Raw genomic sequence first — 26,465 nt, 5'->3', positions numbered from 1 at the left:
CCACCTGCCACCACATGGATGGCCCCAGAGGCCACTGTGGGCGGGGACAGAAGCCAGACACAGAAGGACACATCCCTGCGTGACCCCAGGCACAGGGGGGTCCCCAGAGGAGTCCCGTCCACAGAGACAGAGAGCAGATGGTGGGAGCCAGGGATGGGGAGTCCGTGCTTCATGGGGACAGAGTCTCGGTTTGGGGAGATGGAAAGTTCTGGAGACGGGTGGCGGGGACGGCTGCCCGACTATGTGTGTGCCTGACGCCTCTGAGCTGTGCACTTGGAGACGGTCAAAAGGCTAATTTTATGTTATGTATATTTTACCCCAATCAAAAAAATAATAATTAAAGAAAACGCAGAAATGTTTGGCCACAAATATGTAGCTAGTGGGGGTTTTAATAGCAGGGGATTGGTTATCTACACACATCATAGCACAATTCCCCACAACGGAATACTACACTATCCCAAAAATACTGCTGGGAACATCTGTCATTGGAGTGTCAGCTCTTTCAGAGCAGAGTTTTGTCCGTCCTGTTCACTTTCATACCCCTGATGTCCGGACAGGTACCTGGCACCTAGTGGGCACCCAATATATACCCACCAGTGGGAGACTGTGCATGTAAAATGTGGTACCTGTTGAATGAATGGTAAAATATTCAAGCTATAATGCTAAGGGCACAAGAGGAGGTAATGTAACACCTGTAATTTCTTGGTCCCTCAAATGACCACTTTTCCATGTTTTATCGACGCAGGAAACAAAGAAATGCTGAACTATATCTAACTTAAAGCCATGGGTATGTGTGGCATGGTGGGGGATGTTTTTTGGTGTTTTTTTTGGGGGGGGGAGGGGTGTTTGTTTTTATTTTTCTTTTTCCCCCTGGAGAGTGTTATTACATTGAAGGAAGGGAAGCCTGGGTGGCTCAGTCGGTTAAGCGTCCAACTCTGGACCTCAGCTCAGGTCTTGATCTCAGGGTCCTGAGTTCAAGCCCCATGTTGGACTCCATGCTGGGCATGAAGCCCACTTTAAGGACAAAAAAAAAAAAAAAAGGTGTTGTTCTCAACACTTGATGGCACTCAAGGATGAAAGAAATTCAGACATGTGCACAGAACAGGATATACAAGAGACCCGTTTGTAGGTCAGGGCACCTGGCTAGCTCAGCGGGGAGAGCTTGGGAGCGCGTGTAACTCTTGATCTCAGGGTTGTGGGTTCGAACCCTACGTTGGGTGTGAAAATTATTTCAAATCTTTTTTTAAATTTTTTATTTTTCTTTTTTTTTAAGGTGTATTTATTTATTTATTTAGAGAGAGCATGAGCAGGGAGGGGCAGAGAGAGAGAGAGAATCCTGAGCAGGCACCACAATGTCAGTGCAGAGCCCGATGCGGGGCTCGATCTCACGAGCCACGAGATCATGACCCGAGCCAATACCAATAGTGGGATGCTTAACCAACTGAGCCATGCAGCGACCCCCCCCCCTTTTTTTTTAAAGGAATGTCTGTAGGTCACTCGCAGTTTTGTTTCTGGCGAGGGGATATGGTATGGAGTTTTCAGCTTTTCTGACTTTTAGTTTTTACCCTGTAGAGAATGTATAACATTTGTGCAACAAGAAAGACTAGAAACTACATACGGCCGAGGACATAAACGATATCACAATTTGCTGGACCCTATGTTGCTGTGACTAAAGGTCCAGGCCTTGTCTGGAGCCACCGGGCCTGGGTTCGAACCCCCATCCCACCACTCGTGAGCCCAGGGGCCTTTGTAACTGCCTTTGCCTCTGGTCCCCGCGTTCAAAACAAACCCCACCCAGCCTGTGTGAGGGGTTCTGTCCTCACCTCTCCTTCCTCGGGCCTCTCGTTTTCCCCTCTCCTTTAGCGCAGCAATGCAGAAATTCCACTAACAGGCCCCAAATCTCAGGAAGCCGTTTTGGAGCACGCTATGCACCGAACATTCGTGTCCCCCGAATCCCCACGGCGAGGCCCCATCCCGGGTGGGATGGCTCTGGGCGGTGGCGCCTTTCCACGGGGATCAGAGTCAGCTGAAGTCACCAGGGTGGGGCCTCCGCGGTGGGATTAGCGCCCTTGTCAGGGGACGAAGAGACCGGAAACGTCCCTCCTCCACGTGGGCACCCAGCGAGAAGGCGGCACCTCCAAACCAGGAAAAGGGCCCTCCCGGAACCCAGCCGCCCTGGCATCCTGGTCTCCCAACTGCTAGCCTCCCAAACTGCGGGAAATAAATGTTTTGTCCTTGTAGCCACTGTGATGGCTTATTTTATGTGCCAACCTGCCGGGGCTACGAGATGCCGAGAGAGCAGGTAATACGCTCAACTGCTCTGCGAGTGTCTGTGAAGGTGTCTCTGGAAGAGACTAGCATTTGTATCAGTAGATGGAATAAGCGAGATGGCCTCACCGATGAGGGTGGGCCTCATCTAATCCGTTGAGGGTCTGGACAGACCAAAAAGGTGGATGGGTGCCCGGGGGGGGGGGGGGGGGGGCTCGGTCGGTTAAGCGTCTGACTCTTTCTTAGCTTGGGCTCAGGTCATGATGTCGCGGTTCGTGGGTTCGAGCCCTGTATCGGGTTCCATGCTGACAGCACAGAACCTGCTTGGGACTCTCTCTTCCCTCTCTCCCTCTCCCCTGCTCACGTGTGCTTGCTCTCTCTTTCTCTCTCAAAATAAATAAACTTAAAAAAAAAAAAAAAAAGGTAGAGGGACGGAGAATTTGCTCTCCCTGCCGGAGCCGGGATGCCCATGTCTCCTGGTCTTGGGAATCGGAGCTCTCTCCCGATCCTCAGGCCTTCGGGCTCGGACTGAATCGCAGCACTGGCTTTCCTGTGTCTGCAGGTGGCAGATGGCCCATCAGAGGACTTCCTGGCCTCCGTAATTCCGTGAGCCAATTCCGTGTGTAGCCTTGGGTTCTCTTCCTCTGGGAGCCCTGACTAACACGGCCACCCCGTCTGTGGCATTTGTTATAGCAGCCCGAGCTGACTCAGACAGAGTCTTTCCCGAAGATTCCCGGAGAACGTCAGTGGTGCCAGGGAGGGCATCCAGGGAGCGCCACCGGGTCAAGGGCTCACACAGGAGGACTCGGGAGTCTCACCTGAAGAGGGTCCAAGAGATGGCCAAGTGAAGGTGTGGAACAGTGTTGCAGGAAGAGGGAACAGTACCTGTACAAGTTAGGAGGTGTGAGAGAACCCTCTGCGTTTCTGGAACACTCCCGAGTCCGTCCGCATCCTTCATCTTTCCTACGTTCTCAATAACCCTGGGGGCAGGCGGCAGCAAAGGGCAGGCGGGAGCGTGTTGGGGGTCAGGGTCTGGCTTCGGGGGTGCGGTTCACGCTTCGCAAGTGTGGACCTATGTGTGCAGTCACCCGGGCCCCCAGGCTCGGAAGGACCCCACGTTTGGTTTGAGGCTCTGCTGTCACCACCGGGAGGGAAATTCTTAATCAGTTTGAGCCCAGGGAGGCCACATTTTCATTTTGCACGGGGTCCTGCCAATGACATAGCTTCCTTTCCCCGGGTTCAAATCCCGACCCTGCCATTTACTTGCCCCGTGTCCTTGGGCGAGTGGCCGAAATTCTCGAAGCCCCCAACCCCAGAGGTTTTACTCAGAAGGATATTTAAGACCTAGGTCCGACGACCAAGGGCTTAGGCGGTCTAAGTCAAGTGTAGATTTTGTATTCGGGGTGTCGAGTGTTGGAGGAAGCAACGTTAAGTGTTCAATCGTGTATTAATGAGGGAGTAAATAAATGTATGCGTGCACACGAATGACTGAGAAGCGAGCTGAGCGCGGGACACCCGCCCTTAGGGCCACACGCGTACCCCACCCCCCACCCCCCGCGTCCCTTACCGTCCTAGGCGCCGCCAGCCTTCCCGCCTCTCCCGAGCGCCCCCTGCCGGCCAGCGGCTCCGCCACGCCACATCCAGATCACACCGGGCCGTTTGGCCGGCGTAGCCCTCGTTCTCGCTCCCGATTGGCTCCGAGTCGCTCGCGATGCCTCTCGGGCAATGTAGTCTCTCGGCCCGCACCCGCGTCTCCTGTGGGCCGGAGCGCGGAGAGAGCCACAGGAAGTACGTAGTGAAACTTGCCCGGGTTCCCAGAAGTCATGGTGATAGCGTTGCGCGACGGGAATTGTAGTCCACGCCCGGCCAGGTTCCGCCCCAACCCTCTGCGCTCGGAACCACAATCCCCACCATGCACCGTGCTCCCAGGTCCTCTCTGCTGGCCCGCGTCCTTCTAGGAGCGGTAGTCTTGACGCTCTACGTCCCTCGTCTGTCTTGAGGGGGAGGCCGGCTCCCAGGACTACATTTCCCTGCGCGCCCCCCTGAGCCCGCGGTGCGCCAGGACGCGGCAGCCATTTTGTTCCGCCGGAGAAGCCCCTAAGATGGCGGCAGGGGAGACGGTGAAGGTTGCCGCCCGCCCCTCCGGGCGTTAGTCCGCGCCCTCCGCGTCCCCCGGCGGCCGGCCCATGGCCTGGCGGAAGCCCGCGCCATGGACCTCCGCACCGCCGTGTACAACGCCGCCCGCGACGGCAAGCTGCAGCTGCTTCAGAAGCTGCTCAGCGGCCGGAGCCGGGAGGAGCTGGACGAGCTGACGGGTGAGGTGGCCGGCGGGGGGACGCCGCTGCTCATCGCCGCCCGCTACGGCCACCTGGACGTGGTCGAGTACCTGGTGGACCGGTGCGGCGCGAGCGTGGAGGCGGGCGGCTCGGTGCACTTCGACGGCGAGACCATCGAGGGCGCGCCGCCGCTGTGGGCCGCCTCGGCCGCCGGCCACCTGGACGTGGTGCGCAGCCTGCTGCGCCGCGGGGCGTCGGTGAACCGCACGACGCGCACCAACTCGACGCCGCTGCGCGCCGCCTGTTTCGACGGGCACCTGGAGGTGGTGCGCTACCTGGTGGGCGAGCACCAGGCCGACCTGGAGGTGGCCAACCGGCACGGCCACACGTGCCTCATGATCTCCTGTTACAAGGGCCACCGCGAGATCGCCCGCTACCTGCTGGAGCAGGGCGCCCAAGTGAACCGGCGCAGCGCCAAGGGCAACACGGCCCTGCACGACTGCGCCGAGTCCGGCAGCCTGGAGATCCTGCAGCTGCTGCTCGGCTGCCACGCCCGCATGGAGCGCGACGGCTACGGCATGACCCCGCTGCTGGCGGCCAGCGTCACGGGCCACACCAACATCGTGGAGTACCTCATCCAGGAGCAGCCTGCTGGGGAGGGGGGCCCCTCCGCCGGCCCGGGATGTGTGCCGCCCCCGGGGCCCCGCGGCCGCAGCTCCTCCCCGGAGGACGCGCTCGGTGACGCGTACGAGAGCTGCTGCCCCACGAGCCGGGAGGCCGCCGTGGAAGCCCTCGAGTTGCTGGGAGCCACCTACGTGGATAAGAAGCGGGACCTGCTCGGGGCCCTGAAACACTGGAGACGGGCCATGGAGCTGCGTCACCAGGGCGGCGCGTATCTGCCCAAACCGGAGCCCCCGCAGCTGGTCCTGGCCTATGACTATTCCAGGGAGGTGACCACCACCGAGGAGCTGGAAGCGCTCATAACCGACCCGGATGAGATGCGCACGCAGGCCCTGTTGGTCCGGGAGCGCATCCTGGGGCCGGCCCACCCGGACACGTCCTACTACATCCGCTACCGGGGGGCGGTGTACGCCGACTCGGGCAATTTCGAGCGCTGCATCCGCTTGTGGAAGTACGCCCTGGACATGCAGCAGAACAACCTGGAGCCCCTGAGCCCCATGACCGCCAGCAGCTTCCTCTCCTTCGCCGAACTCTTCTCGTACGTGCTCCAGGACCGGGCGGCCAAGGGCAGCCCGGGCGCGCAGATCGGCTTTGCGGACCTCATGGGCGTGCTCTGCAAAGGAGTGCGGGAGGTGGAGCGGGCCCTGCAGCTGCCCAAGGAGCCCGGGGAGTCGGCCCAGTTCACCAAGGCCTTGGCCATCATCCTCCACCTGCTGTATCTGCTGGAGAAGGTGGAGTGCACGCCGGACCAGGAGCACCTGAAGCACCAGACCGTGTACCGGCTGCTGAAGTGCGCCCCCCGGGGCAAGAACGGCTTCACCCCTCTGCACATGGCCGTGGACAAGGACACCACAAACGTCGGCCGCTACCCGGTGGGCCGGTTCCCCTCTCCGCAGGTGGTCAAGGTGCTGCTTGACTGCGGGGCGGACCCAGACAGCCGGGACTTTGACAACAACACCCCGCTGCACATAGCGGCCCAGAACAACTGCCCCGGGATCATGAACGCCCTGATCGAAGCGGGCGCCCACATGGATGCCACCAATGCCTTCAAGAAGACCGCCTACGAGCTGCTGGATGAAAAGCTGCTGGCCAAGAGCACCATTCAGCCCTTCAACTATGTGACCCTGCAGTGCCTTGCGGCCCGCGCCCTGGACAAAAACAAGATCCCCTACAAGGGCTTCATCCCCGAGGAGCTGGAGGCTTTCATCGAGCTGCACTGACGGGGTCCTGAGAGCCGAGAAGCCGGGAAGAGTGGGGCCCACGCTCGTCTCCCCGCCTCCCCGCCTCCCCCCACCCCCGAGCCCTTCGGCAGCGGGAAACAGAAGGGCTCTCCAGTCTCCAGAGCCCCTGTCCCCTCCGCTCTGCGGAGAGGGGAAAGGAGTCAGCAAGTCGTTGGTGCTCGAAGCCTTCCGCATCAGGCGCTCGCTCGAGGAACTGGCCCTCTCCGGGAGCCCGCGAGCCTGTCTTTGATCGGGGGAAGTTGCACGCGCGTCCACACATCCCATCTGCCCGGGTCTCGGAGGACTTTTGCCTTCTTGCCTCGAGGCAGAGGGAGCGAAGCTTTTGCCTTCCTTTCCGAGAACCGGGAAGAAGCTGAGGATCGGGTCCCTGCTTTTTCGCCCCCGCTGCGGCCCAGTGCGGTGTGAGGACGGGGGAGGGGGGCGCTCCCAGGTGGCGGGTCGGAGAAGCCGGCCGACTCTCAGTTCTCCAGCGCGCCTGCGCCCTGCTCCCTGCCCCCAGCCGTCACCACGGGCCGTGGGCAGGGCTCGCTGCCCGGGCGGCCTGCCCCTCGCATGGCTTTCGTTGGTGTGGTGTTGCGTTTCTTAGTGAGCGGGCAGGTTACAGGCGTGGCGCAGGAGGCCACAAGTTGTGCGGCCGTATCACACGGGATGAGCTGATGTCACACAGGGAGGTTTTTGCCGTGGCCCAGGTGGCGAGGCTGTCTACCAGGGGTGAGCTCGGTGGTGTGGAGGATTTGGTGGCGGCCCCTAAGGCGAGGCGACTGTCCATTTTCTAGAACTTCCCTGTCTGCCTTCTACTTGGGCCTCCCCCAACTTTCCACGCAAATCACAAAGAGGGGCGTTTTCCAAGCAAGGATCGGGCCAGGCGCCGAAGGAGCTGGCGGGGCCGTCACTCCCCGACCCGGCAAGGACCCGCACGGTCGGAGTGGATCGGGGTCTCAGTGTCTGAGTCCCAGGAAGGGCAGTCGCCTCAGCCTCCCGGGCCCCGCGCGCATGCGCAGTGTGGCTGTGCGCAGCCCCGCGGCTTTAGGCTTTTTTTTTTTTTTTTTTTTTAGCTGCTTGGAAGCCTGAACGCAGGTGTTCCTGAGCCGGGTCCCCACTCGCTGTTAACTGAGCTGGAGGAGGCGGCGAATGTCCACAAGTTGCCAGTGAGGTGATAAGAAATCTCGGTTTCCCACCACTCAGGGCGCGCATGTGCCAACCGCAGCGGTGCCGCCCACGCCCCCGGCCGCGGCGGGCAGGTGGCGGTGGCAGGTGGCAGAGGACGAAGCGGCCTCCGGCCCCGCCTGGAGAGGGTGTCTCTCCCCCGCCCCCCCCCCCCCCCCCCCACCAGGCTCCTCTCGCAGCTGCACGGAGGCCTCGAGAAGCCACAGCGGGCCCCTGGGCCCCGTTTGCATTTGCAGTGTTAGTTAGGACGTTATTTATTGGCAAGGCCGGGTTTTACCTTCCGTCGAGGCGGGAAAGTGCCCCTGTCCCTTCAAAGCACGGAATAAAGCAATGAGGCAGTTTAAATCGTGCGTCTCCGCGCCGGTGCCCGAGTCATTTAAAAGGCAGCCGTGGGGGGACGGGGGGGGGGGGTCGGGGGGGGGATGGACGGCTCCCTCCCGGGGTGGGCAGGAAGAAGGCGGGGAGAGGGTGCTGCCCAGCGCAAAGGTCGTGGTGTGGGGGAGCCCAGCCCCCGGGCCACCATCTCACTGGGGCAGTTTCTGTCTGTGTCCTGGGACCTCGTGTGGGGTTTCCCTGGGAAGCGGCGTGTTTCTGCCCGTGGAAAAGGAGGGAAGCCGCTGACTTCTCCCAAACCCCAGCTTTGCGGTAGGGAAGGCTCCGAAGAGGTGGCTTGGCCCTCCCGGAAGGCGAGGGAGGGCTGGGGCAGCGGGGGGGAGCGCCCAAGAGGCCGAACTCGGTAGCTCTGCGGTTCCGGTCGGGGAGGAAAATCTGGTCCCTCTTCTTTTCCTGCTGGTTCCCTCGTGTAGTTGCACTTGTCAGTTCTCCGTACGGTAGCACAGTGAGAGCACTGCTCCCTGGTCTGGCGCGCTGAGTAGGTGCCGCTGCCCCCTGTGCGCCAGGCACGGTGCGGGCCCCCTCGGGTCAGGATTGCACCGGCCGGATCGAGGCTGATTTTTCCGTGTCGCCCCCTCGCACGACAGTGGGGAAGGCCAGGCTGCTTCTCCGGCTCCCGGTTTCACGGGGGTCCGACCACTAACAGCACCCGCTCCGCTGTAATGGGAACACGTGGTGGCCTGGGAGGAGTGGGTGTTGAATCAGCAGGTGCTCCAGAGTAGTCTCAGGGGACACAACACCGGCCCAAGCATTTATTGGGCCCTTGCTGGATGCCAGGCACCATTCCACGTGCTTCCATGGGCCACCTGAATCGCTGCTCACAGCAGCCCTGTAAAGTAGGTGTGTTTTTTTGTGTGTGTCTTTTTTACATTTAGTTTTGAGAGAGAGAGAGAGAGAGAAGAAGAAGAAGCAGGGGAGGGTCAGAGAGAGGGAGACACAGAATCCTAAGCAGCTTCAGGCTCTGCGCTGACAGCACAGAGCCTGACACGGGACTTGAACCCATGGACCGCGAGATCGTGACCTGAGCGGAAGCCGGAAGCTTAACCGACTGAGCCACCCAGGCCTCCCGAAGTAGGTGTTCTTGTTGCCGTTTTGCAAGTGGGGGAAACCGGCCACTGGGGTGTGAGAAGACTCGCCCCAGAGGAAAGCTGATCTGGGCCAAACACTCTCTATCCGAGCTCAGACCTGAGAAGTGCGACTTTCGCCCCCAGGCCACGGAGGCCATCTTAAAAATGGCCCGCTCGGGTGTCAGGTGAGAGGTGATCCCCCTGCTCCAAACGGTTGAAGACGACGTGGTTCCGGTTCCGGGGGCTGGGGGGAGGGGGTCCCCAGGTGGCAGGCGGGGGGAGTGCAGGCCAGGGTCCCAGCTTCCCTGGCTCCGGCCAGTCTGGGGGGGGGGGGGGGCTAGGGGTGAGGTGAGCTCATCGCTGCTTCCCCTGTCGGCTTGTGAGGGTTATAGGGAGAGCCCATGTCCCCAGTAGGCCGAGTGAAGGTGGGTTGTGTAAAGTGGGAGAGAGAGCAGGCTGCCTGAAGCCACTCGGCCGGCGGGAAGTGTTAAGTCACTGGCAGGTGATGGGGGGTGGGGGCAGCTATCCAGGCCCCGTGTCCGGGAGCTCAGGATTGAGGCTGAAGCCCAAGGTCGAGAAAGCGTGCGGCGCCCCCACCAGTGGGAGCCACTGCCTGCCTCCACGAAGCCGAATTTAGCACCTCAGTTCTGCTCATTGCTGGGTGCTCGGTGCTCGGTACTTGCCTATCAGACCTTCCGGAGCCCCGTGGCTGTGTGGGGTCACTGCCGTGGCCTCGGCGCCCACGTGTCAAGGGAGCAGGTGAGTTCACGCAGGGGTGTCTCTTGCCTCTGGGACTACAGCTCCTCCCCAGACACTTGGGCCACACTCGTCGCCCCCCCACCCCCCAGGATTCCAGGGGTGTCATCCGAGCAGTGTTTACAGGGAGGGGAGCGGAGCGTCCCAGCCTCGGGTTAAAGATAGCACGGGTCGGAATCACATCACAGCCTGGAAAGGGGAGGTGACCCTCCCTGGGACTGCTGGCACAGCAGGGTGCTAACTGCGTGTCCCTGGAGAAGGGAGTGTGGAGTCCCGAGTTAGGTTTGGTGTCGCCCCGTGTGTTAGGCAAGACCCAGCCCACATGTGGGCAACACTGGCACTCCTGGGGAGGGACCCCGGCACCTTTGCCCTCCGTGGGCTGTGGAAGAGACTCTGAACCTCGGTGTTGAGTGGGACATTTGAGCTCCAGTGCAGCCTCCCCCTGCCCTGTGCCTTAATGCCCTCGATCAAAAGCTCCTCAAGCAGTAATTTTGATCGGATGGATCTCCCTTCCTCCACGCAGCCCTCCCAGATTGTTGAAAGCCTCTCAGCCATCCACTTCCCGCTGTGCACTTCCTTCCCAGACCACACGTATAACTTAACCCCTGAGATGACCCCTATTTGCTTCCTTATTTGTTCCTGTGTCCCCTTCCCTAGAACGTCAACCACACCAGCTCGTCCCTTGTTGTGTCCCCAGTGCCTAGAAGAGGGGCTGACACCCGGTAGTTTGTTGCACGAATAAAGGAACTCACAGGGAGGCCCATGTGGCCCGATGGGGTGAGGGAGGAAGCTGCTGGGGGGCCCGGGGGGAGCACAGGCAGGTGGTTGGCGGCCCGTAGCCAGGGTGCTGGGCAGCCACTGCGGTTTCAAGCCAAGGGGAGATGCCGCCCGATGGAAGCCTGGAGGCCCCTGGCTGCAGCTGCAGGAACAGGCTGGGGGAGGGGGGTGCTGGCATAGAGGGTGCACGGTGCCCGTGGCGCTTTCATACTGCAGGTGGTGCGACGGAGCGCTTGCCACAGAGGCGTCAGGCCCCCAAGGTCGAGGGACCTACTGTGCCCTTCGCAGGAGGGGCACGCCAGCCCCTGGCCCAGGGCCCCACCGTAGGAAGCTGGAAAGTCAACCCAAAGCATGTGGAAATCAGTGAGACAGAAATGCACAAATGAGGGCTCCCGGAGCCAGGGGCCTGCGAGTCTGGGTCCCGAGGCCGCGAGGTCGAGCCCCACGTTGGGTGTCGAGATTACTGACCTTAAGAAAACTTCTAAAAAAGTTTTTGATGCACAACAGAGAAAAACCAGTGAACCCCAAAGCTGGTCCTTTTATTTATTTATTTTTTTAAGTTTACTTTGAGAGAGAAGTGGGGGGGGGGGAGGGGCAGAGAGGGAGAGCGAGCATCCCAAGCAGGCTCCGCGCTGTCAGAGCAAAGCCCTGCAACGGGCCTCGAACCCCCGAAGCCTGAGATGGAGGCCTGAGCCCGTCAGGTGCTTAACCCACTGAGCTACCCAGGTGCCCCTGGTTCCTTTAAAAATTAAATAAAATTGATGCTTCTGCTGAGCACCGAGCATAGAAGTGTTCAGTCACTGTACTGTGTCCCTGAAACTAACAGAACACTGTACTAACTGTGCTGGGATTAAAATAAAAACTTGATTAAGAAACTTAAAATACTTCGGGGCGCCTGGGTGGCTCAGTCGGTTGGGTGACCGACTCCGACTCCGGTCACGATCTCGCGGTTGGTGAGTTCGGGCCCCCGCGTCTGGCTCTGACAGCGCGGAGCCTGGATCCTGCTTCGGATTCTGTGTCTCCTCTCTCTGCCCCTCCCCCACTTGTGCGCTCACTCTGTCTCTCAAAAATCAATAACTGTAAAAAAAAATTATTTTAAATAAAAAATATTAAGAAACAAGTTAAATAAAATTGAATGAAACGTGTGTGGTGGGGGTGGTTCTGGTTTCCGACCGCGGCCACGTGACCTTGGCAACATCACCAGCCCCTCCCCGAGTCTCAGTTTCCTCATCTGTAAGATGGGGTTGGCAGGAGCCGCTGCCTGCTAGCATCGCAGGAAGGAGTAAACGGGTTTGTCTGTGACAACATCCCGGCGCATAATAAGTGCGCAAAGAGCTGTGTGGTTACAGGGCGCCTGCTGTCTGCACGCTCATTTATACATCTGAGGCACAGATGAATTGGGAAAGCTTTCAAGTCTTTTCTTGAACGTGTCTTAGGGGACAAAGCATAGCGAGCCTCCCCTCCCCCACCACGACATGTGAGTTTACAGATGTTCGTACCGAAAATGACCCCGAGTTTTAAAATAAAGACGAGTTTGTTACAATTTGTTACTGAGATGAAATTCACCGTTCCAAAGCGTACATACAGTTCAGTGGCTTTCACTATAGTCACAAGGTTGTGCAACCATCATCGCGATCCAATTCCAGAAATAAAAAAGGGAGGTGGGGGGTAATCTTAAAGCCTGTTTGAAGAAAAATACTAAATGACTCGAGAAATAGAAAAGACCTTCAGGAAGAGGGCAGATGGCCAGCAAAGAACCTGCGGGACAGGAGACAGGTGAGCAAGGGGGATGGGCGGGCTGATGCCAGAGCACGTCAGATCCCACGTGACAAAGGGGCTCCGACACAGCGACCCGCAAGGGATGGGGCGGGCATGTGGCGCCAGGCCGGCCTGCCAACCTCCAGTGCCCAGGTCCCCGCAGAGGAGGGGCGTGGGGTTCGCAGGGCGGAGACAGGCAGAGAGCCCGGTAAGAGGTCTGAGGGGCCCCCCGGGGAGCGTCAGGGAAGACAGGAGATGGGGCCAGCCCCCCACCCCCCACCCCCAGAGGTCAGGAAGCTCCTTTTCTTGGGAAGAGTACAATTTTTTTTCTTAACTTCCCTTGGAAATTGGAAACCCTGGGCACCTCCCAGGGCTATAAAAAGGCCAGAGCCACTGACCAAGTTAAAAATAAAAAGTCCGCGCCCAGAGGCACTGGGGGTGGGAGGGGGCACTGTGCGGGTCAGGCTGGGGTGGGCCGGCCTTGTGGCTGCGTGACTTAAAGCGGGTGTCTGCCCTCTCTGGGCTCTGGTCCCCAACAGCCTTAGACTGAACAATTTCCAAAGGCCCAGTTAATGAGGATGTTTATACAGCTGCTATTGCTATTTACGGAGGCGATAAGCGAGGAAAGGGGCGTGGCGGCATGACCTGAACTTGGCACTCTCTGGGGTCTCTGGGGCCTCTCTTCAGGAGGAATGCTCTTCGGTTCCAGACATGGGAGAACCCGGAATCACTGTCCCACGGCGACCCCTGGTGGCGCAGAACGCTCACTGCAGCGCCTTCTGGATTTCACCCTCCCCCTCCCCCCCATAAACGCAGGATCCTGTTCTGGGGGGAAGGGGGCGCCACATACAGGACACAGGTTCTGTACTCAGGCCGACCACACTGGCTCCTCCCCATCCTTCGGAGTCTTTGCACGGACTGCACCCTCCGCCTGCAGTAGCCTTTCCTTCTTGGAATGCCTCCTCCAGGAAGCCTCCCATGACCGCCCCCAACCCCAAAGCCCCTACAGTGGCCTCTGCGTCCCCCGTCACACCCAGGACCACCCCGGCTGCAACCACCTAGTGGCGCGTCTGTCTTCCCCACAGGGCTGTGAGCCCCGTGGGGAACATGGAACAAAGAGATTGGTCGAAAGAGAGAAAGGTTGGCACATTCGTTCAAATTCATGTATTGAGCCTCTGCTGTGTGCCAGCTACTGGGGTCCAGCAGGGAACTCACCAGATAAAATTCCCATCCTCGTGGGGAAGGCAGATGATAAACCAGGTGTTCAATGAATAAGTGACATTATTACTATTATTAGTCTAAAAACGCCGAGCATTAGGGAACAATAGAGCAGTGTGGGGGAGGATGGGGGGGATCTGGTGGATGTGGTTGTAAATTATTTTAAATGAGAGGCTCAGAGAAGCTTGCCCTGAGAGGATGGCATTTGAGCAAATATCTGGAGGAGGTGAGCGAGGAGCTATGTAGACATTTGAAGGAAGGGCATTTCAAGCAGCGGGAACAGCCCACGTGAAGGTCCTGGGGCAGGACCACACCTGGCGGGTCGAGGCCCATGTGGCTCGCACAGACTAGGCTAGGGGGAAAGACGGAGGAGGGGACAGCAGGTCGTGCAGAGCCTTGGGGGCCCGCGGGGAGGGCTTCGGCTCCTCCCCCCCCACAAAGAGGTGGGAGCCCTGAAGGGCTGTGTCACAGGAGGTGCTCACAGGCGCCCTCTGGTGGGACACCCAAAATGCGCTGGAGACGCAGGGGATGTGCAAGATTCAAACTCAAAGCCCCTCAAGTTCTGCCCAGGCCCAGGGGCAGCCACGCATGCGCTGTGTGACACTGGGCTATGCATTGCCCTCTGTGGGCCCAGGGAGCGGGAGAAATTTGTACAAGATCTAACCGTCTCGGAAAGACACCGTTCCAAGCAGGGACACAGCTAAGAACCTCTGAAAATAAATCATCTGTTACTGATTCATGTTTCACAGTTTTTATTTAAAAACATTTTTTAACGTTTCTTCTTCTTTTTCTTTTTTTTTTTTTTTTTTTCTGAGAGACCGAGCACGAGCAGAGGAGGGACAGAGAGAGGGAGACACAGAATCCGAAGCAGGCTCCAGGCTCTGAGCGGTCAGCACAGAGTCCGATGCGGGGCTTGAACTCACACACCGTGAGATCATGACCTGAGCCAAAGTCGGACGCTTAACCGACGGAGCCACCCAGGCGCCCTCATATCTCACAGTTTTTAAAGAAGGGGAAATTTTCAAAAAATTCCCCTCTATTTTTCCTTGAGGCTGTTTGTTCTAGTGGGGACAGGGGTTTCCCAGGAAACACCCCAGACCTGGGGCCACTGGGGGCACACTGGCCTTGGGACGGTGGCGGCCAGCAGGGGGCACCAGGACGGCAGGACATGTGGCTGAGCGCCCCCGCCCCGCTCTGGGGAACCTTGGCCATGGCCGCGCCTGGCCGTAGCCCTAGCCGCGGGCTTTTCTCGCCCCAGTACCTTTGTCCATGCTGTGCCCACCTCTAGGAACTCTCTCCCCAACCCATGGCTCATTCCAACTCACGCCTCAGGTCTCAGCTTCCTTCCTCCTTCCAGAAGCTTCTCTCAATCCCCCCAGGTTGGTCAACGGTCCCCTTTGGGCCTCCGGAGCCCCCTCCACCTCTCCATCGCAGGCCTCATCGCCCCGTAACGTCTCCCTCTGTGGCAGCGGACCACGAGCCTGGGAGAGCAGAACGGTGTCGTCCTGCGTCACCTTGGGGGCATGGTGACCACTGAGTCACCACTGTGCCCAGAGGGCCTGCGCCCAGGAGGAGCTCAGTAAATGTGGGTTGGATTAGCAGATGGATGAATCCACATCCTGCCCACTCAGTGCCCGGTGAACCCCATGCGGGTGGGGAGCCGCGCCCCGCACAGACACGGCTGCCTCGCGTTGTTGGTCAAAGGACTCACTGAGCAATGACTGTGCTCCACTTCCTGGGTTGGGTTCTGAAAACGCTACAGGGACCCAGACAGATCCACCCCGGTGCTCTCAGGGTATGCAGGGTGTGGCGGAGAAACCAGGAATTAAGTAAAACAAGACTATTTTCACAGATTAAAACAAACAAACAAAAAAAAATGGAGGCCATGAATTCACAGTGTGCACAACCTCCGTAGGGGCTAGAATCCAGCAGAGGGACACCTGGCTCCTTCTTCTGCCCCCAAATGCTACTTTGTGTGCTGTGTGACCTTGGGTAAATGACTTCGCCTCTCTGGGCTTCAGTTTCCTCATCTGTAAATTGGGGCAGGGATAGTCTCCAGCCCCTGGGCTATTGGGAGGGCGAAACCAGTTCATGGGGCATGTAAAACCCTCAGCCCAGGGTTTTCAAAGTGATTGTCCTTTAAATATGCTGCCGTGACACAGGGACGTGGGAAGTGTTGGAGCTCCAGACCCGAAGTCACCGGGACCACGGACGGATGGGGAAAATGAGGCCCAGAAAAGGGCTGTGATTTGTTCCGAGTCTCACAATTTCTCAGGGATTAATAGGGGTTCGTACTCTGAACGTGCCCGCTTGTCCCTCCTCTGCCCCCAACGTGCGTCCAGCCCCCATGGTGGCCGGCCTGGCCAGGGTCTGTTGCCACCGCTCTGGTCGCAGGCTCGCTCACACATGCACCCACCTCCCAGTCTGTCCTCCCCAGAGAAGCCACCAGAGGGCGCCTGTGAGCACTGGAGTCAGATTCCCACCCCACCCCACCCCCATCCTCTGCTTGCTAAGGGCCTCCAGGACTTCCGCCTTCCCAGGGAAAAGCCCAAGTCCTCCCCCAGGCCCACAAAGCCGTGCATCCCCTCCCCTCCTCCTCTCCACCCTCTCTCCCCCTCGCTCACTCTGCTCCAGCCACAAGGCCTTCTCGCTGTTCCTCCAACATGCCAGGCAGGGCTCTACCCCAGGGCGTTTGCACGAGCTCTGTCCTCTTTCCAGAAAAATCACCTGGTCCTCAAACTCTTCTCATCCCGGCCAGCTCCTCTTTCTACAGGCCTTGGCTCTAACACGGGCTCCTTACACCCCCACTGGCCACTGGGTCCAAAGTCCCACCCCCCCCCCCCCCGGGGACACTCCCATGTCACTGTTCATTTCTTCTGATGTCTCTTCACTTTCTGAAATTATCTCTGCTTCATTTGATGATTCAGTCACTGCTCCCCCCCCCTCAGATTCCGACTGCACGGATGTATTGGGTGCCCCTACTGCACTCCAATGCAGGCACACAGTAGGCACCCCATAAATGTTACTTGAATGAACCAAATGGCCTGTTCACTGCAGCTGTCCCGTTATTTGCAGCTAGCTCCCGCGTCGATGATTGGAAACAGTCTGTCCACGAACCTACGCCACCTTGCAGCGCCCTGGAAGCTGATTTCAGGGGCTCCTCCCCGGGTTTGACGTCAGTGCTACGCAAGCCCTGGCAAAATCTGAGTCAGCCACTAAAATAATAAGTCGTATCTGACGGCCTGGGTGAGTCAGCCAGGCCCGCCCTCCTGGGCCCCAAGAAAGGGGGAAAAGGCTTGCAAAGTTCATGTTTGCAGGAAGCAGTTGGGTGGGAGGGGCCAGCAGCTTCCTGGCTTAACCAGGTCAAATTTGCCTTTCCTTCCCCTGGAAATTACAATCTCCCCACTCCTGACCTGTGTGACCTTGGGGACCAGAATTCACCTCTTGGAGCCTGTTTTTTTTCTCTGTAAAATGAGCCCAATGATGTAAGCCTGTACCCCGAGGGCGTTCAATTTTGGGGATTCAAAATAGGTTCAAGGCCGCTTGGCAGGCTCAGTCAGTGCAGCCTGTGACTCTTGATGTTGGGGTCCAGAGTTCCAGCCCCAGTCGGGCACAGAGAGTACTTTAAAAAAAATACCAATAGGGGCGCCTGGGAGGCTCAGTCGGTTAGGTGTCCAACTTCAGCTCAGGTCATGATCTCACGGTTCGTGGGTTCGAGCCCCACATCGGGCTCTATGCTGACAGCTCAGAGCCTGGAGCCTGTTTCAGATTCCGTGTCTCCCTCTCTCTCTGCCCCTCCCCTGTTCATGCTCTGTCTCAAAAATAAATAAACATTAAAAAAATTAAAATTAAAATAAATAAACAAATAAATACCAATAAAAAATAAAATATGTTGAGATCTTTAAAGCCTCCGGAATCCGTAAATGTGAGTAACCCACGAATGTTAATTCTACTCCTTCCCAAAGGTCTGTGACTCTGAAAAAAAGATTAGCCCCCTCCTCTCCGGGCCTGCCATTAATGAGCACTTACACTGCCCCTGGAGCGTGAGTGTGTCGCAAAGGATCTGCGGACAACCTTGAAACACTGGCATCATAAGCCCACCTCTCCGATGAGAGCTTGAGGCTCCGCAAGCCCAAGGCTCTCGCCTAAGATCGCATGGTGGGATCTGAGCCCAGAATGGGGTAGTTGGGGGGCATCAAGGCAGGACCCCTCCCAGGCAAAAAAAAAAAAGGGGGGGGGGTTACAGCAATCAAGTAATAAATGTCCTGTGTCTTTTCTCTCCACATTCTGTGATGTGGGAACCAAAACTTTCAGCAAAGCACACTGCCCAGCAGAAGACTACATTTCCCAACTTCCCTTGCAGTCAAAGGCACCACGTGACTATGCTCTACCCAACGAAACGAGAGAAACAGCGCAACTTCCGGTCCTGGCGTCTCCCTTCCAATCCCCTTTTTGGGGGAACACTAGACGTCTCCGGGAGTGGAACAGCACTGGAGAAGCGTTCAATAAATATTTATTAAAGTCGAAACACACTTCCCACATCCCCCAGCCCACTCCCCGCCACCGCCAGCACCCGGGTGAGAATCCGCAAATGCCACCACCAACTCCGCCTCCCCACCTCTCGCGCGCCAGAAAGTCGCCGGGGCCCATTTTGCACGATTTCCTGAGAGACGAAGGTCTCCCCAGCGATGTCCTGAAGGTTGCAGACGACGTCGCGCCCCTCCTCCCGCCCCGGGCACGGTGCGGGCGTCCCCAAGGCCGGGGTCACCGGTCACTCCGCGCCTTGCGTCTTGTCCTCGGGCGCCTGGGTCCCTCTCTGGTTCCACATGTGGTTGTTGAGGCCCAGCTGCACCATCTGCGCGTGGTGGATGATGAGGGGCTGCAGCCCCGGGCTCTGAGGGGGCGCCGGGGGCTGCGGGAAGGCGGGCGCGGGTGCCGGGGCGCCGGCCAGCCACGGGGGCGCGGGCGGCGGCGGCTGGTGGCCCGGCCAGGAGGGAAAGGGCGGGGGCGCTCCCAGGGGCCCCGGAGTCCCAAAGGGCATGTGGCTCCCGAAGGCCACCCGGAGCGTCTCCATCTGCGCCTGCCAGGCCGAGTGGCTCTGGAAATAGGCCGAGTAGGCGGCGTTCAGCGCCGAGACGCGCTGCCGCTCGCCCTCCAGCTGCTGGCGCTGCTCCTGCAGGGCGCGGATGTCCTGCTCCTTCCTCCAGTGGGCCCTGCGGGCTCGCAGCCTCTGCGGCTTGAAGGTGTTGGCCACCTTCCTGGCGAAGATCTGGGAGCGCTCGTCCAGCCACACCAGGCTGGTGAGCAGGCTGCAGGTGTGCGGGCTGAGCTGCTCCAGCGAGCTCTCCAGGGGCAGGAAGGGGATCACGCAGTCCCCGCACTCGTGCCGCGTGAGGCTGTTCATCAGGGACTGGCCCGCCTGGTGCAGGCCCAGGTGGCAGTCGAAGTTGGGGGTAAGCAGCAGGAGGGTGAAGGCTGAGTGGTCCAGGGCGTCCTGCAGGCAGCGCAGGTGGCCGCGCCCGGGCACCTGGAAATCCTCGCAGAAGGTGGCGCCATCCGGGACGCCCAGGCTCTCCAGCCTCTCTCGGACCCGCAGCGCAATGTCCTCGTCTGCCCCCGCGTGCAGGATCACAAAGTTGTAGAATTTCTGCTCTGGCTCCAACTCGGGGGGCGGGGGGCACGGATTCCAGGCCGCGGAGCAAGCGGAATTTGGGATGGATAGAGAAGGGCAGGGCGCGGAGGTCCTCGGGGCCGAGGGGGTGGGGGGGCATGGGGGGGTCCTCTGGGAAGCGGTATCTTCTACAGGGAGTGAGAGGGGGGTCTGGTCCTTGTCAGGGCAAGTGGTTTTGGGGGGCAAGGGGAGAGATGTGGGGGCTGCCAGCGCGTGGCTGCACTCCACCGGGTAGCGGGTGACGCTTTCCAGAGCTTTGGGGGCGTCGGGCTGGCCAGTGGCGCTTGCATCTGGGACCACCTCAGGAAGTCTAGGGCCCGGGCTGTCTGGTGCCATCTGGGGGCCGGCAGTCTCTCCGGATGAGGGGTCCTCCAAAGAGGGGCCCTCCGATGAGGGGCCAGCGGTCTCCCCCAGCAGGGGCCCGGCAGTCACCCCCGATGGAGGGCCGGCTGTGTCCCCAGGTGAAGGGTTGACAGCCTCCTCGGATGGTGGCCAGCTCACTTCCTCAGGCTCCTGGCAGCCTGTGGGGGCAGGTTCAGGTTCGGGCCTGGGGCCTGCCCGGGGCTCCTCACACAGCTTGCTGGGCGCACGACAGCCGCGGTGCTGGCTGAGAAGAGGCATGGTGGGTGACTGGCTAATTTCCAGGTTGCTGGCGAGGGAGGCGGGGCTGCTGGTGGATCTCAGAGAACACCCTCTGCTCCAGCCCGAAAGGCCCTCGATGGGCTTGGGAAGGCTGCGGGTGCCCGAGGGGGACACCGAGGATGGCGGGAGGCAGCCCCGATCGGAGCGAAGGGGCTGGAAGCTCCCGGGGGCCCGGATGACGCCCCAGCCGCACCGGTCCCGGGCCTCTCCCTGGAGCTCGGCCAGCCGGTGGTCGTCCCTGGAGCTGAACGTCTGCAGGGCTGTCTGGTAGGCCAGGTCCCGCATAGGGGCCGGGCACAGCTTCTCCTCGGCGAGCAGGTGGTACACCCGGGCAATGGCCCAGGACAAGTCTGGGGGCTCCTCCGGGGCCTCGGCGCTGTCCACGCCGGCCCAGCGGCGGGCCACGAGCCGGGCCACTGCGTCCGCCCTCAGAGCTTCCAGGGAGATCCTGGCCTCCGTCTCCTGGCCCAGCTTGAGAAGCACCATGGCGTGCAGGAGGTCTGCCCCTCGGCAGCCCTGGTGGACCGTCTTCAGCTTGTGCTTAAGGTACAAGAGCTTGTCCTGGCCTGCGGCACCTAGAATGTCGAAGGCGCCGGAGAGCGACGGGCCCGTGCGGGCCATGGGCACAGGTGGGTGCAGCCGCGGGCAGCAACACTGGAGGCTGGAGGCATGTTCCGCAGCACCTGCCTTCCTGCATGCTGGGTGTCCCCCGACGTGCTCACCCCAATCCCACGGGGGGACCCTGGGGCCGACCTGTGGGGCGAGAGAGACACCGTCAGAAAGGGGGCAGCTCTGGGAGGGGGCCCAGACGCCCCCACCTGCCTGCCTTCAGCGCCAGCACCGCCTGCCAGGGTGACCTTGAGAAAGACGCGTCCCCTCCCCCACCTCCATTTCCTCCTCTGCGACACGAGAGCCGCCAACACTTGCCTGGTGTCCCCCGAGAGGGCAACGCTACGATTTCCCCCACCTGCAAATGGCAAAATGTGTCCAGAGACATGAGGTCCCTTGCCCAAAGTCACACAGCTGGTGGGTCACGGAGCTGGGACTTGAAGCCATGAAACGTGGCTCCAGAGGCTGCGTGCGCAGCCGCAAAACTCCACTGCCTGTTGGGAATAATAATAAACCCACTGCTGGGATCGTTTCAGGGCATTGTGCTGCCATAGCCTTATGGAAAGTTCCGAGCCCCGATGCCTGGAAGTCAGCAGGCATCCCATACGTGTTCGCTAGGGAGGTGATCAGGCTCCCAGGTGGCCCCCAGGGACCCCCATCCTGGCATTCACAGCCCAGGGCGGGGCTTCCAGCCGTAACCCAGAATCCACCTTTGTGACTGACAGACCTCGGCAAAAGTGACGGGCTGTCACCAGTGACATAAAACACCAGCTTGGTCACTCTCTGGCACCCCGTCGGGGGTAAGGAAACGAGGCCGCCCGCCATGAGCCACGTGAGGGGGGCGGCTTGGGCTCCCAGCAACTCCAGCCCCGGTCGAGCCTCCAGATGAGGCGGCCCCGGCCGACCGCTTGACCGTGACCTCATGAGAGACTCCAGCCAGAGGCCCCCAACTCACCTTCCTCCAGATTCCTGACACCCAGTCTCTCTCTGTGTGAGATGATAAGTGTTTGTTGTTTTTATTTATTTTTAAATATGTTCTCCTATCCCGTGGGTTGCCTTTTCACTTTTTATTTATGAGAGAGAGGGCAAGCAGGGGAGTGGGGCAGAGGGAGAGAGAGAGAGAGGGAGGGAGAATCTCAAGCAGGCTCCACACTCAGCACAGAGCCCAAGACGGGGCTCGATCCTAGGACCCTGGGATCACGACCTGAGCTGAAATCAAGGGTCGGGCACTCAACCCACTGAGCCACCAGGCGTCCCAGCGTTTGGTGTTTTTAAACCGGGAGGTTCCGGGGTAATTTACGCAGCAGCGGCTGATACGGGCCGTGCTGATGAGACACTAGCCATTGCTGAGAGCCAGCTCCGCGCGTGACCGGGCTGTGGCTACTCGTCTTCTATTTCTCAAAAAGAAAGAAAGAGGAAAAAAACGCCAAGCTGGCTCTTCCTCAGACCCTTGCCTGAGCGACACTGTTGTCATCTTCAACTCTCAGGCCCAATGGCACCGTCTCGGGAGCCCTACACATCCACACCCGTCCTTCCCAGTCTGTCTCGCCCACGTCACCTGCTCCCCCACAGTGCGTCACGGGTGGACGTGCCTTGTGCTTTAGACTTTTCGCGTTTGTCACCTGTCTCCTGACCCCGGGGCACCAAAGGAGGGGGCTGAGACTCTCGTGGCCCGGAGCAGGGACCTAACAAATACTTGTGGGATAAATGAATGAATGAATGGGGCCAGAGCTCCTATGGTCCCAATGTTGTGGATGAAACCACGGGCACAGAAAAAGGCCTTTCCCAAGTGCGCACGACAGATGCTAGGGACACTGTTCCAAACCTCGGAACTTAGGTCACCGGCTGCTCAAAGCAGGTCATATTCAGATTTAGAAAAAAAAATGCCACTTCAGATCCATTCCAGGAGGCTGAGGACACTTGATATGCCTTTCAGCCTGGGCTGGGACCTACTGCCTGGTTCACGCTTGTGCCCACGATGACACCCCTAAGGGTACAGACGTTCTTCGCAACTAACAACAGTTCTGAGCCCCGCCCCCGGACCCTCAGCGATGTCTGAGGACATCTGTGGGTGTCGCGACTACACAGAAAGGTATCGAGTAGGTACGGTCAGGGATGCTGCTCACCCCTCCTTGACCGCGTGGTGCCCAGGATGCCCCCCCCCCCCGAACGATCCAGACCCAATGTTGCCAGGTGCTGACATTGAGCGATCCCAGCACAGACCAAGAGCTGCTTCGTGAACCAACCCAACCCCCTTTGCCGATAAATCACGGGCCTCACTGCATAAATGATTCAGGATTTTTTTTTTTTTTAAGTGCAGTTTGAGTAGATACAGGCCATTCCGGGGCCCCAGGGCCAAGGTCAAAGACTCCAGAAAGGTTGGAGACGGCACGGGGAGAGCCAGCACTGGGGGCAGAGGTGCAAGGCGGACGGGACTGAGCCGACGCAGGGAGCAGGGCGGAAGAGAAGCGGGTGAGAAGGGGCAGGGGGGTGGAGGGGGCAGCGCGGGGGGGGGAAGGATGTAGAGGCAGGTGGCTGTTTGGCTGTTTCAGAAATAGAAGCGGCCTGACATGCCGAAGTGCTGACTGGGGGGTGGGGGGCGAGAGAGCACAGACCCCCCAAAGGCCGCCGACTTGCTCGCGTGGAGGACAGACAACCCACAAGTGAGGGACGCTCACAGCGTATCTATCAGCTGGGGACAAATGCCGTGGAGAAACAGCAGACGGGAAGGAGGGTCTCGAACCCCATGAGTCAGGGGTGGGTGGTTGAAGTTTTAAACAACGTGAATCAAGAAGGCTTCAACGATGACAGAGATTTCAACAGGACGTAAAAATGGAGAGAGTGAGGGCCGCCCGGGGGGGCTCAGGCCGTTGAGCATCCGATTTCGGCTCAGGTCATGATCTCGCGGTTCGTGGGTTCGAGCCCCCGCGTCGGGCTCTGTGCTGACAGCTCAGAGCCTGGAGCCTGCTTCGGATTCTGTGTCCCGCTCTCTCTCCGCCCCACCCCTGCTTGTGCTGTCTCTCTCTGTCTTTCAAAAATGAATAAACGTTAAAAAAAAAAAAAATGGAGAGAGGACCCATAGGGACATCTGAGGGAAGAGAGGTCCAGGAGGAGGGAACTACGTATGCAAAGGCCCTGGGGCAGGACCAGCCCAGCTTGACGGAGGAGCAGTGAGGAGGGAGAAGGCCCGCTGAGTGGGTGAGGGGGAGAGAGGGAGGAGGGGGAGGAGGGGGAGGACACCTGGCGAGTAGTCCGGAGGACTTGAACTTTCACACTGAGGGAGGCGGGACCAAAGAAGTTGGAACCACCTTAGACCTGTCTAAATGTGGTGACTGTGACTTAGGTGTGCCGCCACGAGGAGGAAGACCTCTGCGCGGCCACACTGGCTATTACTTCAAGGGAAGAAGCCGCAAAGGCAGAGTTTCAGGAAACTGCTAAGTTTTGTCAAGTGGGCAATCAATTCAAATATTTTTAAAACTTTTTAAATGTTTATTTATTTTTGAGAGAGAGAGAGGGACACAGAGAGAGTGCGAGCAAGGGTGGGGGGGGCAGAGGGGAGAGGGAGACACAGAATCCGAAGCAGGCTCTGGGCTCCGAGCTGTCAGCACAGAGCCCGACGCGGGGCTCGAACCCACGAACCGTGAGATCATGGCCTGAGCCGAAGTCTGGCAATCAACCGGCTGAGCCACCCAGGTGCACCCAATCTAGTGGGTCCCCCGAAGGCCACGGATCTTCCTGTTGTTCGTTAAACTTACCAGGCACAGTCCTGCCTCAGGACCTTTGCACCAGCTGCTCTCTGCCTGCAATAGTGTTGCTGGGTATCCCCCCCCAGCTCACTCCCTACCCTCCTGCAGATTTTTAAAATCAAGACTGGCTTGATGACAGAGGCTCCTGGCCGGCTCAGTCGGTAGTGTTCGACTCTTGATCTAGGGGTCGTGAGTTCAAGCCCGATGTTGGGCATAGAGATTAGTTTAAAAAAAGGAAGGAAAAAAAAAAAAGGAGCTCTCTCATGATACTGTGCGTAACTGCCCAGGCCAGAGGGCAGTTTATTTACTGAAACAAATAAAGTATTTTGGCCCCCAGCCATGCCCACGGATATACACACAGCGCGTGGCCGCCTTCCAACGACAGCCATGGAGTTGAGTGGCTGCAGAGCTGAAAAGACTCCTTGACAGAAGACGTTTGACAAGAAACCGGGATGTGATTTTGCACCCCCGCTCCTCAGAGGGGCAAACTCAACCAACGTGACCGGGCAGAACAGCTAATTGGCCCCAATATCTGTAATCTTTTATTTATGTATTTATTTTAATCTTTGTTTATTTTGGGAGAGAGAAACAGGGCACAAGCTGGGGAGGGGCAGAGAGAGAGGGAGACACAGAATCTGAAACAGGGAGGCCTGTTTCAGAGCAAGGGAGACCTCTGGAGAGAAATGACATGTCGGTGGAGACCTGAAGGAGGTAAGAGAGCAACTCAGGTGACGATCTGGGGGAAGACAGTTTCAGGCAAAAGGAGCCGCAAGTGCAAAGGTCCGGGGGCAGGTCAGAGTCCAGCGAGTTGCAGGAATGGGGAGGAGGCCCGTGTGGCTGGCGCGGAGTGTGTGAGGGGGAGGGAAGGAAAGGGGGCGGGGTCCTGCAGGGCCTTGAACGCCAAGGGGAGGACTTGCGCTTTTACCCTGAGGGAGATGGGAGCTCTGGGGGGGCTGTGGGCAGAGGGGAGCGGGGCCTGACTCAGGGGCTCACAGGCGCCCTCCAGTGGCCACTTCCGGAAGAACGGACTGTGGGGAGCAGGGAGAGGAGCCTGGGACCTAGGGGGAGGTGACCACTGGCCCAGCCCAGCAATGATGGGCGCTGGGCCGGGGGGGTGGGGGGGGGGGCTCAAGGAAGTGGGGGGAAATGGTTGGGTTTGTGGATAATTTGGAGAAAGGGAGAGGAGCAGGAGGAGGCAAGGAGGGTACCTGGGCTTTTGTCCTGAATGTTCTAGACAGACAGGAGCTGCTTTGTGGTTAGGAGGGAGAAATCAGAGGTTATCTCAGTCACGACTCCTTGGATCAAGTCCTCCCTGTTCCCACCCTCTCCCTTCCCTTCCCTGACCTCACCCCCTTCCACTCCCCCTTGCTCCCTCAGATCCAGCCACACTGTTCCTTAAATATGCCAGACTGGATCCTGCCTCAGGGCCTTTGCATTAGCTGTTCCCTCAGCCCAGGACACCCTTCCCCAGATAGCCACATGGCTGGCTCCCTTGTTGCCTTCAGATCTCGGCTCAAACGTCACTTCCTCATCAAGGTCACCCTTGGCCACCCTGCCTAAAACTGAAGCCCATTCCCCCACACCCCCTGCTTTGTGTTTCTCCTTACCTGACACGATAGATTTTACCTACTTTATTGCACAGGCACCACACCCTACCGGAGTGAGCACCCCTAAGACCGGGATGTGCGTTTGTCTTGTTACACAGCTGTACCTAGTGACTGGCACACAGTAGGTACTTAATAAATCCTGCCGGAATCAATCAACGAATGGACAGAACAGCACCTGGCACACAGTAAGCGCTCAATAAATGTTTCCTGCTGACTCACTCCTCTCCCCAGCAAGACAAAAAGTCTAATCTGCTTTCCACCAGGACTGGCGCATAGTAGAGGCACGACTCACTCCTTTTGGCTAATTAAGAAATGTGACAGGGGCGCCTGGGTGGCATCTTGATTTCGGCTCAGGTCATGATCTCACCGTTCCATGAGTTGGAGCCCCGCATCAGGCTCTGGAGCCTGCTTGGAATTCTGTCTCTCTTTGCCAACCGCCCCCCACTTCAAAATAAATAAAATATTTTTTTAAAAATTTATAGGGGCACCTGGGTGGCTCAGTCGGTTAAGCGTCCGACTTCGGCTCAGGTCACGATCTCACAGTTCGTGAGTTCGAGCCCCGCGACGGGCTCCGTGCTGACAGCTCAG

At 59.0% G+C, this 26,465-nt stretch overlaps 2 protein-coding genes across 2 annotated transcripts in view; one reads left to right on the top strand and one right to left on the bottom strand.

Moving 5' to 3' along the window:
* The first annotated feature begins 4,339 nt into the window (after nucleotides 1-4,339).
* On the top strand, nucleotides 4,340-7,100 carry FEM1A (fem-1 homolog A). The gene has a single exon (XM_027049178.2). The coding sequence runs from the start codon at nucleotides 4,478-4,480 to the stop codon at nucleotides 6,443-6,445; it is 1,968 nt and encodes a 655-aa protein (XP_026904979.1). The 5' UTR covers nucleotides 4,340-4,477; the 3' UTR covers nucleotides 6,446-7,100.
* An 11,096-nt stretch (nucleotides 7,101-18,196) lies between these two features.
* Nucleotides 18,197-26,465, bottom strand: part of TICAM1 (TIR domain containing adaptor molecule 1) — a 9,974-nt gene continuing 1,705 nt past the window's right edge. The window contains exon 2 of the mRNA XM_053220059.1: nucleotides 18,197-20,668. Within this exon, the coding sequence (XP_053076034.1) occupies nucleotides 18,374-20,536 (2,163 nt within the window). The 5' untranslated portion in view covers nucleotides 20,537-20,668 and the 3' untranslated portion in view covers nucleotides 18,197-18,373. The remainder of the gene's footprint in view (nucleotides 20,669-26,465) is intronic.

The sequence above is a fragment of the Acinonyx jubatus genome, chromosome A2, assembly GCF_027475565.1.
Source record: "Acinonyx jubatus isolate Ajub_Pintada_27869175 chromosome A2, VMU_Ajub_asm_v1.0, whole genome shotgun sequence".
In the NCBI taxonomy this organism is placed as follows: domain Eukaryota; kingdom Metazoa; phylum Chordata; class Mammalia; order Carnivora; family Felidae; genus Acinonyx; species Acinonyx jubatus.
Note: the sequence above shows the minus strand (reverse complement) of the source record. Positions and strands in the feature narration are given on the sequence as shown.

Excerpts from the sequence above, each read along its gene's own strand:
- FEM1A (XM_027049178.2), top strand. The coding sequence starts at position 4,478 with ATGGACCTCCGCACCGCCGTGTACAACGCCGCCCGCGACGGCAAGCTG.